The sequence below is a fragment of the Symphalangus syndactylus genome, chromosome 19 (assembly GCF_028878055.3).
Source record: "Symphalangus syndactylus isolate Jambi chromosome 19, NHGRI_mSymSyn1-v2.1_pri, whole genome shotgun sequence".
Classification (NCBI taxonomy): domain Eukaryota; kingdom Metazoa; phylum Chordata; class Mammalia; order Primates; family Hylobatidae; genus Symphalangus; species Symphalangus syndactylus.
In genome coordinates, this window is record NC_072434.2 from 65,198,835 (window position 1) to 65,214,996 (window position 16,162).

At 40.2% G+C, this 16,162-nt stretch overlaps 2 protein-coding genes and 1 non-coding gene across 3 annotated transcripts in view; 2 read left to right on the forward strand and 1 right to left on the reverse strand.

Annotated features, from left to right (window-relative positions):
* The window catches only part of IARS2 (isoleucyl-tRNA synthetase 2, mitochondrial), a 55,602-nt gene extending 40,217 nt beyond the window's left edge, over positions 1-15,385 (forward strand). The window contains exons 15-23 of the mRNA XM_055234865.2: positions 430-538; positions 3,420-3,522; positions 4,534-4,659; positions 5,627-5,758; positions 6,897-7,003; positions 8,823-8,968; positions 9,952-10,142; positions 12,513-12,657; positions 14,830-15,385. Coding sequence (XP_055090840.1) covers positions 430-538; positions 3,420-3,522; positions 4,534-4,659; positions 5,627-5,758; positions 6,897-7,003; positions 8,823-8,968; positions 9,952-10,142; positions 12,513-12,657; positions 14,830-14,972 — 1,202 coding nt within the window. The 3' untranslated portion in view covers positions 14,973-15,385. The remainder of the gene's footprint in view (positions 1-429; positions 539-3,419; positions 3,523-4,533; positions 4,660-5,626; positions 5,759-6,896; positions 7,004-8,822; positions 8,969-9,951; positions 10,143-12,512; positions 12,658-14,829) is intronic.
* Positions 3,775-3,877, forward strand: LOC129459091 (small nucleolar RNA U13). The gene has a single exon (XR_008649898.1). It is a non-coding gene; the product is annotated as a small nucleolar RNA U13 (small nucleolar RNA).
* LOC129458714 (small ribosomal subunit protein uS8-like) lies at positions 10,924-11,358 on the reverse strand. The gene has a single exon (XM_055234871.2). The coding sequence runs from the start codon at positions 11,356-11,358 to the stop codon at positions 11,005-11,007; it is 354 nt and encodes a 117-aa protein (XP_055090846.1). The 3' UTR covers positions 10,924-11,004.
* Positions 15,386-16,162: the final 777 nt, after the last annotated feature.

Sequence of the window (16,162 nt, forward strand, 5' to 3'; positions counted from 1 at the left end):
ATCTGAGATCACATGTCACATTTAATTGTCATGTCTCTCTAGTTCTTGTTCTGTTTGTTTCATGACATTTCATGACATTTCTTGACATTTATGCAGTACAGGTTTATTTTGTAGGTTGTCTCTCTGGGTTTGTGGGATGCATTGTCATGATTAGATTCACGTTACGCATTTCAGGTAGGAATATCACAGAAAGGATACTGCGTTTATTTCAGTACATCATTTCAGAAGTCACATGATACACCTCTGTCCCGTTACTACTGGTAATGTGTAACTTTGGTCATTTTCTTGGTTAAGGTGGCATCTGTCAGTTTTCTCTATTGTAAAGTTACTTCCCTTCCTCCCCACTAATTGTTATTAGGAAGTATATTCTTTTTCTATTTTAATTAACTTAAATTTCTGGGTTTTTTTCTTTTAATACTTAATTTTGAGGTCCTGACCAAAGAGCAGATTTGTACTTGGAAGGAAAAGACCAGCTCGGGGGTTGGTTTCAGTCATCCTTATTAACAAGTGTGGCAGCAAGGAAGAGAGCACCTTATAAGTAAGTATTTGTGCCTGAACCAACCTGCTGAGTACCTGCCAGTGTGTGAAGCACTATGCTGAGTACTATAGAGATGATAAGGCACCCCTCATGATTGCTTACAGTGTCCTGTAAGAATTTGAAGTAAAAAAAAGAGAAAGGAAAAAGGAGACAACACCAAGGTGTCTTGTGAGTGTGATGCAGATCATAACTCCTTGAAGAAAAAGTCAGCATTGACTGGAGTAGTTGGGGGAACTTACGTAGTTTTTTAAAAATTTTTTTTATTTATTTTTGAGAAAGGACCTCATTCCGTCACCCAGGCTGGAGTGCAATGGGTGTGGTCAGAGCTCACTGCAGCCTCCATCTGCTAGGCTCAAGCAATCCTCTTGCCTCAGCCTCCTGAGTAGTTGTGACTACAGACATGCACCACTACACCTGGCTAATTTTTAATTTTTTTTAGAGATGCATTCTCCTCCCATTGCCCATACTGGTCCCAAACCCCTGGCCTGAAGCAGTCCTCCTGCCTTGGCCTCCCAAAGTGGTAGGATTATAGGCGTGAGCCACCATGCCTGGCCTAGAACTAGATCTTGATCTATGGTAAAACTTGACTAGGAGGAATGTAGGGAAGGATATTCAAGGTTGAGAGAAGACAGCCTGAGTGCAGATATCCTTTATATTTGTAATATCCATAGTGGCTAGTGAACTGAAACATTGCTTTCATCAATTCTATTAAATTAGGTATTCTCATTTAGTACACATAATTACTTTTTCAAACGTGTAGGTGAAAGTACTAATCAGAAAGATTCCTAAATAGCTTAGCTTAAGATTGTGGCTCTCTTAGGATAAAAACCCATCCCAGAACATTTTACATGTTTCTTTTTTTTTTGAGATGGAGTCTTGCTCTATTGCCTAGGCTGGCGTGCAGTGGCGTGATCTTGGCTCACTGCAACCTCTGCCTCCCGGGTTCAAGCGATTCTCCTGCCTCAGCCTCTCAAGTAGCTGGAATTACGGCACATGCCACCATGCCCGGCTAATTTTTGCACTTCTAATAGAGACGGGGTTTCACCATGTTGGCCAGGCTGGTCTCGAACTCCTGATCTCAAGTGATTCACCCTCCTGAGCCTCCCAAAGTGCTGGGATTACAGGCGTGAGCCCCCACACCTGGCCCTTTTACATGTTTTTTGTTTCTTTTTTTTTTTTGAGACGGAGTCTCGCTCTGTCGCCCAGGCTGGAGTGCAGTGGCGCAATCTCGGCTCACTGCAAGCTCCGCCTCCCGGGTTCACGCCATTCTCCTGCCTCAGCCTCTCCGAGTAGCTGGGACTACAGGCGCCCGCCACCACGCCCGGCTAATTTTTTGTATTTTTAGTAGAGACGGGGTTTCACCGTGGTCTCGATCTCCTGACCTCGTGATCCGCCCGCCTCGGCCTCCCAAAGTGCTGGGATTACAAGCGTGAGCCACCGCGCTCAGCCTATGTTTTTTGTTTCTTAACATGGGTTTTAAAGACCAATAAAAGGGCAGATCCTGTTTTTTTCAAATTGTCTTTTGAAAATAATTTTGAGATGATAATCTGTTTTTTTTTTTTTTTTTTTTTTTTTTTTGAGACGGAGTCTTGCCCTGTCGCCCAGGCTGGAGTGCAGTGGCGCAATCTCGGCTCACTGCAAGCTCTGCCTCCCGGGTTCACGCCATTCTCCTGCCTCAGCCTCTCCGAGTAGCTGGGACTACAGACGCCCGCCACTACGCCCGGCTAATTTTTTTTTGTATTTTTAGTAGAGACGGGGTTTCACCATGGTCTCCATCTCCTGACCTCGTGATCCACCCGCCTCGGCCTCCCAAAGTGCTGGGATTACAAGTGTGAGCCACCACGCCCGGCCAATCTGTTCTTTTTAAGACATACTTTTTCCTGGTTTTATTTTTTCATTAAAAATTTTTTTTTATTTTTAGTGAATTATATAGTTTTTCCGCTATCACCACAAAAGGTTTTATAACATTTCCAACACACTAAAAAGTTTTCTCATGCCCATTTGTGGCTAATCTCCACTCCCACCCCAGGGCCCCTGGCAACCACTGGTCTCCTTGCTGTCTCTATGGTTTGCTATTTCTAACCTGGTTAGTTTTAATGATAAAATCAGTACATAGCAGAAGCTCAGAAAATAATCTGTTTAGTGATGAAAATATCTAAAGTTTTCCTTTGTGTAAGTCGAGAGTTAACTATTTAACTATTGTGATACATGAGCTAAGAATGACTTTTTTTGTTTGAGATGGAGTCTTACTCTGTCGCCCAGGCTGGAGTACAGTCGGAGGATCTCAGCTCACTGCAATCTCTGCCTCCTGGGTTCAAGTGATTCTCATGCCTCAGCCTCCCGAGTATCTGGGACTACAGGCACATGCCACTATACCCGGCTAATTTTTGTATTTTTAGTGGAGACAAGGTTTCACCATGTTGGCCAGGCTGGCCTCGAGCTCCTGGCCTCAAGTGATCTGCCTGCCTTGGCCTCCCAGAGTGTTGGGATTACAGGTGTGAGCCACTGCACCCGGCCGAATTTGACTTTTAAGGAAAGGTTTCGGCCGGGCAGGGTGGCTCATACCTGTAATTCCAGCACTTTGGGAGGCCGAGTTAGGTGGATCCCCTGAGGTCAGAAGTACATAGGAGAATCCCTTGAACCTGGGAGGCGGAGGTTGCAGTGAGCCGACATCATGCCATTGCACTCCAGCCTGGGTGACAAGAGTGAGACTCCATCTCAAAAAAAAAAAAAAAAAGAAAAAAGGAAAAAAAGAAAAAGTTTTATTCATAATCAGTCAAGAAAAATCATATTTTTGTGTCATATTTTTAAGCTGTACCTAATCTTCAAAAAGATAATTATAATTGTATTTATCATTAAAATAGCTGATTTGTCCCTTTAGGACAGTGATTGTTCATGGATTTACCCTTGGAGAAAAGGGAGAAAAGATGTCCAAGTCTCTTGGGAATGTCATTCATCCTGATGTTGTCGTTAATGGAGGACAAGTAGGTGATTCTCTAAAATGTATTTTATTTTCTTTTTAAGGATCTTAAATTGGCAGCCAAAGCCCTTAATATAGTTACTTCAATGTAAAACTAAAAACTATCTTTTATACTCTCAAATAACACATGATTGCAATGAAAAAGGCAGAGGCTGGAATTGTGGTCCTTTTAACTTATTTCAGGCCTGACTCTCCAGTTAGGTCCCAAACCACGCTGTTTCGTTTTTAATTGTCTGAGAGCCTTTAAAATGTGTAGATCCTTTTGTGATTCATAAGCGTGATGATCGGGTTTTCGCACTATTGTGTGAGGTGTGCCTCCCTCAAACCTTGTTACAGTGTTGGCACATTGCTGTCTGAAGTGGAAAAAAAGTGTGTGAAGTGTTAATTGTATAGTTAAATGGAAATGATAAAAGGAAAAATGAGATTGCAAGTTCTAAGTGCACATTTCATTATTATATTGTTGAAAATTATACACTTTAAAGCAGGTCCTAAATGTACATCAAATCTGAGGTTGCTGATAATTTGGGGGGGGGGGGTTTGGAGCTGCTTTTGTGAAATAAATCATTTGTCTGTTTTTTTTATTTTTTAACTCCTGTAGCTTTTTACTGCCCTCCTAACATCCTGTAACCATTCATTGTTTTGTGTGCAGAGTTGCTAGGAAATAGTGAAAGGAAAAGCAGTCCTTCCTCTTCCCCTCCCTTATTGTAGAGACCTCCCTGGCACTACTGTGTGTCTAACCACCAGCCGTAATAGATGGAAACAGACATGACCAGGGAAGAGATTAGGTATGAGCATTTGTGCGTTGAACAAGATTGCAGAGCACGCCCTTTTTCCAGTTTTGTTTTTAGATACAGCCTAATTTGAGATTGTTAGCCCGCATTTCATTACAATGCTAGTATAGTTTATACTTACATTGTGCTCAAAAATTTCTGAATAGGAGCTTTACCTAAAACATTTGTTCGGCTAATTGGAATTGAAAGCCATTGTGTTTATATGTTTTTTTCTCAATGAAAAGGATCAAAGCAAAGAGCCTCCGTATGGTGCTGATGTCCTTCGCTGGTGGGTAGCTGATTCCAATGTCTTCACCGAAGTTACAATTGGCCCATCCGTACTCAATGCTGCCAGAGATGATATTAGCAAGGTTAGAACTATTATTCTTCCTATTTCTAAAGGACAAGTTTGTCAAATCATTGTTTTAAAAAATGAGACACATTTTGTTTGGCACTGAAAAAAACTGAATGAAAACAAGTTCTTCATATATTGTGAGATTTTAAGAATCTCCTGTGTTGGCCAGGCCCGGTGGCTCATGCCTGTAATCCCTGTAATCCCAGCATTTTGGGAGGCAGAGGCAGGTGGATCATGAGGTCAGGAGTTCGAGACCAGCCTGGCCAACATAGTGAAACCCTGTCTTTATTAAAAATACAAAAAATTAGCTGGGCATGGTGGCACGTGCCTGTAGTCCCAGCTACTTGGGAGGCTGCAGGTGAATCGCTTGAACCCAGGAGGCGGGGGTTGCAGTGAGCCGAGATCGCACCACTGGACTCCAGCCTGGCGACGGAGCAAGACCTTGTCTCAAAAAAAAACTCCTGTGTAAATTTATTTGTTTCAAAACATTGGTAGTAATACCAGTAATTTTATATAATTTGTATATAATATCCTTTATATTTTATTAATATGTAGAATGTAATATAGCATAGTATAGATTATATTAATTTTGCATACTTTTATATACTCAATAACCTTTCACATTTTTCCATATATCTTTATTTTCACCTGTGAAGCAAGTGAAATAACATTATTCTGACCTACACACATGAATAAACTGGGCCACTGAAAGGTGATTTGCCCCAACGTAATAAAGAAATGTAATGAAAGTTCAGTCCTTAGGCATAAAATCCAGTGGTTGTTCCTATAACCGGGCTACAGGAATAAGAGTTTATTGTGTACTTTCTGTTTTTTATTTTTTTACATTTGTGGTCTTATTTGGAATGATAATAAAAATACCCCATTAAGAAAATGACAAGAGTTAGTAATAAAATAACTTTTCAGTGAAAATTGAAGGCACCATTAAATTTTTTTAACTGCATATTTTTTCTTCCTATGAATAGCTTAGGAATACACTCCGCTTTCTTTTGGGAAATGTGGCTGATTTCAACCCAGAAACAGATTCCATCCCTGTTAACGATATGTATGTCATAGACCAGTACATGCTACACTTACTGCAGGATTTGGCAAACAAGGTAAATGTAAATTAATAAACTTTCGGAAACTAGAAATATCAGCACTATTGTAGGTTAAAATTTTAGTTTTATCTGAGTGGAACAGACCTTGCTGGAAATAGTAACTATAGCACTCTTGAAAAAGTTATACTTGCTAAATTCCACACATTCCCAGGTTGTCCTTCGGTATAAAGTGTTATCATATCTTTCAAGTTTCTCAAAAGATTAGAGAAATATGTCCAGACTTCCCCTCGGACCAGATTTTTCTCTCATGATTAGCTCTATTTTTCCAACAAGAAGGAATAAAGTGGAGTTATACTTCATTTATCTGCAAATATGCTCCTCATAATAAAGTACAGAAATAACCAAAATGGACTATCCTATTTGTCTCATAAGATACTTGCTCATTTTTATATAGACTTAAATAATTTGTGTTTTCTGGCTGGGCATGGAAACTCACACCTATAAATCCTACCACTTTGGGAGGCCGAGATGGGAGGATTGCTTGAGGCCAGGTGTTCAAGACCAGCCTGGGCAACAGGGCAGGAACCTATCTCTACAAAAATTTTAAAAATTAGCCAGGTGTGTTAGCGAGTGCATGTAGTCCCAGCTCCTTGGGAGGCTGAGGCAGGAGGATCGCTTGAGCCCGTGGTTTTGAGGCTGCAGTGAGCTGTGATTGTGCCACAGCACTCCAGCCTGGTTGACAGAGCGAGACCCCGTCTTTAAAAAAAAAAAAAAAAATTGTGTTTTCTCACAATTGGAAATGTGTTTGCATTAGTGTACCCTTAAGTCAGAGGTGTACATACCAATTTGCCCAAATCAAAAATAAATGAGGCATAAATGAAGGAACACTAATGAATTGTTGGTAACTTCCACTGTTTGCTGTTGTTAAAACGGTGTGATTTTGTTGTTTACAATCTCATTCTTTCCTTAATTAATGTCCTTTCATAGTTTTCAGAGTAAAATAGTATTTTCTGAGTGTAGTCAAATGTGTTATCCAGAAATGACATTTGGAAGGTTCCCAGGAGTTCTTGCATATTGCCTGTTTTGTATTTGTCTCTTTGAAATAATTTTTGAAAGGAACATATTTTGCTTATGATGACTTACATTTTCATTTGCCTGTTTCAGCTTCCAAATTTATTTTGACTTTGTTCCCTAGATTACCGAATTATACAAACAATATGATTTTGGAAAAGTTGTTCGGCTGTTACGGACATTTTATACCAGAGAGCTCTCTAACTTTTATTTCAGTATAATCAAAGATAGGTATGTATGACTAAATATTAAAATGCTTGGCCGGGCGCGGTGGCTCAAGCTTGTAATCCCAGCACTTTGGGAGGCCGAGGCGGGCGAATCACGAGGTCAGGAGATCGAGACCACGGTGAAACCCCGTCTCTACTAAAAATACAAAAAATTAGCCGGGCGTCGTGGTGGGCGCCTGTAGTCCCAGCTACTCGGAGAGGCTGAGGCAGGAGAATGGCTTGAACCCGGGAGGCGGAGCTTGAAGTGAGCAGAGATTGAGCCACTGCACTCCAGCCTGGGCGACAGAGCGAGACTCCGTCTCAAAAAAAATAAATAAATAAAAAATAAAATGCTTGACAATGGCCAGGCGTGGTGACTCACGCCTATAATCCCAGCACTTTGGGAGGCCGAGGTGGGTGGATGACATGAGGCCAGGAGTTCGAGACCAGTCTGGCAAAATACAAAATACAAAAATTAGCCGGGCATGGTGGCACATGCCTGTAATCCGAGTCACTCAGGAGACTGAGGCACAAGAATCGCTTGAACCTGGGAGGCGGAGGTTGCAATGAGTGGAGATTGTGCCGCTGCACTCCAGCCTGGGCGACAGAGCAAGATCTTGTCTCAAAAAACAACAACAAAACCTCAACAAATATTTTTTGAGTGCCTACTTGTGTTTGGCAATCGTCGGGGATACAGTGATGAGCAAGATGGGCAGTGTTGTGCAGTTATTAAGATTGGGTTCTGGGCCGGGCGCAGTGGCTCATGCCTGTAATCCCAGCACTTTGGGAGGCTGAGGCGGGAGGATCACGAGGTCAGGAGATCGAGACCATCCTGGCTAACACAGTGAAACCCCATCTCTACTAAAAATACTAAAAATTAGCCAGGCATGGTGGCAGGCGCCTGTAGTCCCAGCTACTCGGGAGGCTGAGGCAAGAGAATGGTGTGAACCTGGGAGGCGGAGCTTGCAGTGAGCCCAGATCACGCCACTGCACTGTAGCCTGGGCGACAGAGCAAGACTCCATCTCAAAAAAAAAAAAAAAAGATTGGGTTCCAGAGTCAAGTCTGAGTATAAAGGTTAGCCCTCCCGCTTACTCTAGCTTTCTGATTTGGGGCAACTTATTCTGTAATCTGTTTCTTCATCTGTAAAATGGCTATAGTAATACTTACCTCGTGACTGAGAAGGAAAAGCAATAATGTGCTTAACGCTGTGCTTGATAAAGTGTTCAAAAAATCATCACTGCTAATATCAGAAGATGAACATAATGCTTGTTCTCAGGAGTTCTCAAATCCTGAGGGGAAGAGAGAGATATATATGTGCAATTATATGGTAACATTGTATAATATTAGCAGAGTCCTTGTAGAAGAGGGCTTGATGCCAAGTCTTCATCTGTTGCTCCAGTGCGCAGGTGACGGTCCTATCTTTATGGTAATGAGTCCAGTTTGAGGCGTTAGCCTCAGCCTGTCAGCACCCCAAGGACCTTGCACATAGGGATTATAACTCCTACTCCTTCCCTTAAAACACTAATAGCATTGTAGTGTGTGGGAGCCACATGTTAAATACCATCAATTAACTTATTCATAGTCCTTTAATACAGTAGTCTAGACTCTAGTTGTCATCCACCTGAGAAACAGAATGAGATAGCATAGCCATGAGTGCTTTCAAGGAGGGGGGTACACCTGGACAGAGTAAAATTGTAGGAGAGTGTATTGTATTCTTTAAGTAGACGATGATTAGAGCCATAGGATTAGCCACTAGGAATAAACTCAACCTGAGGCAGGTCCCATCTTGGTGACTATAATGTATAAAGTATTGTCAACTGCTGAATAAGTTGTTCTTGTTCAGGCTCTATTGTGAAAAGGAAAATGACCCCAAACGACGCTCTTGTCAGACTGCATTAGTTGAAATTTTGGATGTAATAGTTCGTTCTTTTGCTCCCATTCTTCCTCACCTCGCTGAAGAGGTGTTCCAGCACATACCTTATATTAAAGGTAAGGAATACTTCGTTTATTCTCTTAATGAGAAATATCCCTGATAAAGTGCAACTTCTACTTTTATCTGCTTCATAAAAGGGGCACTTACCCATTTACAGTGACTGCTGTGTGACACAGTGTGTCTTGGTCATGTATTTGTTTCTACACCTGTTTGTAGACGAGTAGGGTAAATTTCAGAATTCTGTGCTTTCTGAAATGTATTAGCAGCTTGACAGTGTCAAGAAATCACCTTTTTTCTGAAATACCTTTATAACTGTTCTGAAATGGCTGGCATGGTGGCTCACACCTGTAATCCCAGCACTTTGGGAGGCTGAGGTGGGCAGATCACTTGAGGTCAGGAGTTCAAAACTAGCCAGGCCAACATGGCGAAACCCCATCTCTACTACATGCGCGAGGCATGGTGGTGGTGGGCGCCTGTAGTCCCAGCTACTTGGGAGGCTGAGGCAGGAGAATTGCTTGAACTCGGGAGGTGGAAGTTGCAGTGAGCCAAGACCATGCCACTGTACTTCAGCCTGGGTGACAGAGCAAGACTCTTTCTCAAAAAAAAGTTCTGAAATATATTTTAGGTTATATTGAAACAAAATATAGTGCTTTTGGTGAGTTTTATGATAGTTGTTTTCTTCTGATTGTATTAAGTTTATAAAAATTAGAAACTAAGAAGTGTAGAAAGAGGGGGAAGTCACTTATAATCTTACTACTGATAGCTGTTAATATTGGGATATTTCTATTTTTTTCTAAGCATCCTTTTTTTTCTTTGAGATCTTATTATATATTTTCTCTTTTGTTTAAATGTAACAAATATTTTCCAATGCTGATATAAATGTTTTGTAAATAATTAGGATGGATCCATAATATTTCATCACTTGATTACCATAAATGACAATTCTTATTTCCCATTAATGGTAAGTATTTAATGGTTATCGCTTCATATACATTTTAGGATGTTTGTAAAGCAGTTTACTGTTTTTGTTCTTCTGAAGAGCCCAAGAGTGTTTTCCGTACTGGGTGGATTAGTACTAGTTCTATCTGGAAGAAGCCCGGGTTGGAAGAAGCTGTGGAGAGTGCGTGTGCAATGCGAGATTCATTTCTCGGAAGCATCCCTGGCAAAAATGCAGCTGAGTACAAGGTTGTCATTGTGATAGAACCTGGACTGCTTTTTGAGATAATAGAGGTATGCAGCAATACGTACCTTTTGAAATGGTGTTAGTATCCTAGAGCTTTGCCTGAAATTTGCTTTTAAAATGTGTCTAAATTAATCAAATAACATTGGGTTATGTGTAACTTTACTATGCAATTATTCTATTATGTTCCTTTTCACGTACTTTTTCACTTTTAAATATCTTTTAATAAATTAAGCAAAGTCAATGCACATTTAAAAAAATGTGTCTAAATTAAAAAAAATTAATTTAGAAATTAGGGTTTACGTCTTCTAATCCTGATATTGTCACTGATTCTTTGTTTCCTACTTCACCATATTCTTTTCCATGTCTTGTAAAACATGTTCTGTGCATGTAACACGTACATGTTACCGTGTAGGGACAGGGAAGGAATAAATAAAGTTCTGTTTCAAATGAAAAGCGTCAGGACTATTTAGAAGACAGGTGACATATAAATTGATCGTGATCGTCTTTGAATGTATGAAAATTGGGAGTTTTGTATTAAGGGTCAGGTTTCCTGAGAATTTCATCCATCTGTACCAGCTTCAAAATAAACCCAAAAAGAGTTTCCATTTTTATTTTGTGAAATCTGGAGAAAATTCATTTTCTCCAGCAAGTTACCACATATATTTCAAAGCATTTATCCTATTTTTATTTCCAGAAGGGCCATCAGAATTTTATTCTTGGGAGTTTTAGGGGTTGATTGGCCAGATTGGCTTATAGCTTAACATGATGATGTGATTTTTCTCCAGTCTAAATGCTTAAGAATAGAATTGGCAATGAATATAATTTTTTTTTCCATGAGGCATTTTATTTGTAAATATATGTATTACATCCCTAGAAAAAGAATCCCAGGATTTTCCCTCCTGTGTGTTTTCATCTTGCTTCTTCATGGTCCATGATGCCAGCTGAGGTTGTCAGTACAATGAAACCAAACTGGTGGGATGGAAGCAGATTATTTTGCCATTTTTCTAGATCTTTGAGTTGCACATCAAATCTGGGGCTGATCTCTCCACACTTGTTTAGCCTGCCTGTGAGGTTCACAACAATTTTCCCAGCTTTGTGATCATCAGTGATTTCAAATTCGCCAATGTAACCATGCCTCATCATCACAGTGAGAAACCGGACGATGACTTTGGAGCATGGCCTAATAAGCACCTGGCTTTTGCCTCTCTTTTCGGCATTGTTGATGCTCTTGAGAGCATCAGCCAGGACATTCGTGAGCACCATTGTGGCGGTGTAGGAAGACGGTGGAAAGAGCTATATTTTAAAAGTTTTATTAGTGTCAGTTTTCTAAAAAATATCCATCTTATTTTGTATAAGCTCAATTTAAATTTTTAATGATGTAATTAGCATGATTAAGATTTGAGCTTGAAATAGCTAGTAGGTATAATAGATGAGATGTTCCCATTTTAAAATTTAAAACTTGGGAAGCTGTTCATTTTACAAGTGAGGAAGTTAGGACTGCTGAAGCTGTGACCTAGCCAGGGTAACACAGCCTAGTCCTGGCCTTTTTTCCTACATACTATGTTTCCTTTGACTTCAGGCTTTCTAAGTAATGAACTGAAAAGAAGAACAGCTTGTTTGGATCAATTTTATTGGCAAAGATACTTCGGGATTTTCAAAAACATGAATGTATTTTCCTTAGGAATCTTACCAAGTAGCTGTCAGATGGAGTCCTGGTTCTATCCATTACTAATTGCATAAACTTGTTAAAACCAAATTAATCTCTTTGAGGCTCCTGTTTCTCATGGGCTTTAATTTCTAAAGGAATGTCTGTGTTGGTTAGCTTACAAACTCACTTTGAAGATCAAAATTACAGAGAAAAATGTGTTCATCAGACAAATTCAGTCTACTTCATAAGCGTTCTGCATATTGTTCAGATTGCTACTATCAGTATACATTACTAAAAGCAGGTACCTGTTGAAATAGTATTTTAGCCCCTCACCCAATGATACATGAAAAAAAAAAAAGGCTTTGAGGCTGACAGACCTGGGCTTGACCTGCAGTTCCACCACTTATGGGTTGAGAATCTTGGGCAAGTTAACCTCTCTTTGCTTGTTTCTTCATTTGTAAAGTGAGGATAATAAACACCATATAGGTTTTTTTGTGTGTGTATGTATGTGACAATTAGAAATAAGAGACATCTTAGGGTCTGGCAAAATGAAGTGCCTGGTATTCTCAATAAATACTATTGATGGAAATATTTAGTTAAAACCTTTTATGCTAATTAGGATTGATGCATTTAATGGTGTTTGCTCAGGATGCAATGGTATACCAGAAGGTTCCTCTCTAAATGTGAGATTTTATAGTGTTTCTTTTTATAACCTCAGTTTATGGTACAAATTTAACATAAACTGTAACTTTCACATGCTTCCTTCCAGATGCTGCAGTCTGAAGAGACTTCCAGCACCTCTCAGTTGAATGAATTAATGATGGCTTCTGAGTCAACTCTACTGGCGCAGGAACCACGAGAGATGACTGCAGATGTAATTGAGCTTAAAGGGAAATTCCTCATCAACTTAGAAGGTAAGAAGGAGGTGAAAGTAACAAGTAACATCTGGAGAATTGAGTAATTATAGGTCATCTCCAACTTTCCAGTGGACTAGGTTTATTCTAAAGGTAGATATGTACTTGGAATACATCTTTCTATGGAAATAATATAAACAATTGCCAAGTTTCTAAGCCCACTCTTAAAACTATCTTACCTGATGATCTTGGGAACTGAGGGCTAGGGACAGAAGAGGGAGAGAGATTTTCTTTCTGTCCTTTGAATAAATAATGGTCACCGTATATGAAGTGTATGTTAGTCTGACTTGCTTCCATTTCCCTTTTGCGTCCCCCTGCTTTGATACTTAGTACCCCAGTACTGGCCCAGTCCTGCCCACTGTTCCCCAGTGTTGATTCTAAAATTTCCTATTATGTATACCCCAGATTAAAATATTTAGCCATTCTTGTGAGGGGTTAAGGAGGATGTTTTATTGAGCTCATTCTAACGATGGTATCTCATAAGCAAGCATTTTGTCGGCATTTGTTTTATAGAAGATTTTAAAAGTCAACCTGGTTCATCTTCATTGGTAGAGGTAGAGTTGCATTAATAAAGAAAAATAGGCTGGGTGCAGTGGCTCACGCCTGTAATCCCAGCACTTTGGGAGGCCGAGGCGGGTGGATCGTGAGGTCAGGAGATTGAGACCATCCTGGCTAACACAGTGAAACCCCGTCTCTACTAAAAATACAAAAAATAAGCCAGGCGTGGCGGTGTGCACATGTAGTCCCAGCTGCTGGGGAGGCTGAGGAGGGAGGATGGTGTGAACCCGGGAGGCGGAGCTTGCAGTGAGCCGAGATCACACCACTGCACTCCAGCCTGGGCGACAGAGCGAGACTCTGCCTCAAAAAAAAAAGAAAGATAAGAAGGTATCTTGGCAAAGATTATGCTGCTTGTGTTTTTCATAGCTTTTGGGTACCAGGAGATGGGAAGCTAACTTATAGGCATCAGTTCAAATTTGGGCTTGGCAGCATAGACCATGTAGTAAAAGTTCTGGCTTAATTTACTTTGTATAATTTTTTCTTTCTTTTTTTTTTTTTTTTTTGAGATGGAATTTCGCTCTTGTCACCCAGGCTGGAGTGCAATGGTGCAATCTTGGCTTACTGCAACCTCCGCCTCCCAGATTCAAGCAATTCTCCTGCCTCAGCCTCCCAAGTAACTGGGATTACAGGCGCCTGCCACCACACCCGGCCAATTTTTGTATTTTTAGTAGAGACAGGGCTTCACTATGTTGGCCAGGCTGGTCTCAAACTCCTAACCTCCGGTGATCCACCCGCCTTGGCTTCCCAACATGCTGGGATTACAGGCGTGAGCCACCGTGCCCGGCCATGTAATGTTCATGTACTCTTTGTACAATGACTAGAAAATAATTTACTTTTATATTTTTATCAATCTGAGGCCTAAGAGTATTAATTGTGGAGATATTTTTGGTTCCTTTTTTTTTTTTTTTTTTTTTTGAGACGGAGTCTCGCTCTGTCGCCCAGGCTGGAGTGCAGTGGCGCAATCTCGGCTCACTGCAAGCTCCGCCTCCCGGGTTCACGCCATTCTCCTGCCTCAGCCTCTCCGAGTAGCTGGGACTACAGGCGCCCGCCACCACGCCTGGCTAATTTTTTTTTTTTGTATTTTTAGTAGAGACGGGGTTTCACCGTGGTCTCGATCTCCTGACCTCGTGATCCGCCCGCCTCGGCCTCCCAAAGTGCTGGGATTACAAGCGTGAGCCACCGCGCCCGGCCTTTGGTTCCTTTTGTCCCACGAGATATATTGAGTGAGGACACTGTAGTTGTCACTATAATTTGGCTTTTAAAAATTCTTAGTCAAGTATGTAGCTGGAGAGGCAGTGTCATTCATCAGAACTATACCCAGATTTAACAGCTAGAAAGTCTGCTCTGCCTGAGTAGATGTAGAATTCAGTGACTTGGGAGATGTCAGTTAATCTCGGAGTCACGGGATCTCTAATTCCTCAGCTCTCTTCAGTTATTGAGTTGTATGATCCCATTATCTTGGCTATATATGTAATGGGGCAAATGGGGAAGTGTCTGACTAGCTTTACCAAGGCAGGACAAAAGACTGAAAAAGAAGCCTCTGCTAAACCAATTAAGAAACAGTGTTGCAAGTTGAATGCCTATCAGAAATACTCCTCATGTATTTTTTTATAGGTGGTGATATTCGTGAAGAGTCTTCCTATAAAGTAATTGTCATGCCGACTACAAAAGAAAAATGCCCTCGTTGTTGGAAGTATACAGCGGAGTCTTCAGATACACTCTGTCCTCGATGTGCAGAAGTTGTTAGGGGAAAATAGTATTAACAGCTCACTCGAACAAGAACCCTCCTGACAGTACTGGCTAGAAGTTTAGATGGATTATTTACAATATTGGAAAGAAAGCCAAGATTTAGGTAATGAGTGGGTGAGTAAATGGTGGAGGATGGGAGTCAAAATCAGAATTATAAAAGAAGTATTTCCTGTAACTATAGAAAGAATTATGTATATATACATGCAGAAATATATGTGTGTTGTGTGTGTGTGTATATCTGTGGATGGATATATGTATATCATCTCTTTCTATATATATCCATAATGGACTTATTCAGAACATAGATATGTATTCAGCTTGTTTTCAAATATGGCCGAGCAGAAAATGTTTTATATTTGATAAATCTTTTGACTCCGTATTTAAATTCTATGATACTGAAAATAAAGGCATTCTGGAAAAATACTGACTGATGTTGGTGCAGAAGCTGTGAGTATCAAGTAAAAGAAGTATAGTTTTGAAAGGGAATGGCGGAGGCCTGTTTCCCTTAAGAGGCGAAGGGCCATTTCATTCTTCCTATTAGTGAACATCAGCCTTTTCAGAATAGCTAGTTTTTGGGGTTGCATTAGAAAGAAAAGAAAATAATCACCAAATTTGTTAATCAAGAGAGGAAGAAATCTCTTAATAGTTATACTTATGAATGTTTAGGAAACAACATGAAAGCTGAAAATTTATTTCACTAATATACATAAGTTCACAACAATGAACAGACAGAAAATAGCAGTATATACAGAATTTCACTACTTACAGTACATTACAATAGAGAAAGCATTTTATAAACAGTTCAGTATTGGATTAAAATCTTTTAAGGATGGCTAATTCTATTCAGCAGGAATCTAACTAACTTCTAGACACCCAGCAAACCCATTCCTATCAGGGCGAGAGAGGGCTTTCGCTGTTGCTGTAGTGTACTGTAAAAATATTTGTCCCTTATAAATGAAATGGACCACAGCAATTTCTAAATGAACATTATATTCAGTGTCTCATATTTATTATTAAATTTCAGATTTTTGACTTTAGATCGCAATTGTTTTTAAAAAGCAATTTAAATGTAACAGTGTTTACTTTGACCATAGATGAAGTTTTATAATAAAAGTAAAACTTCTTTTTTTTCTGTTTGCAAAAGTGTGAAGCATTAAGAAGCATGGTGCTGTGTATCTCTATCTACATTTACCCTGGC

Coding starts and splice junctions, on each gene's coding strand:
- LOC129458714 (XM_055234871.2), bottom strand. CDS start 11,358: ATGGTGCTCACGAATGTCCTGGCTGATGCTCTCAAGAGCATCAACAAT.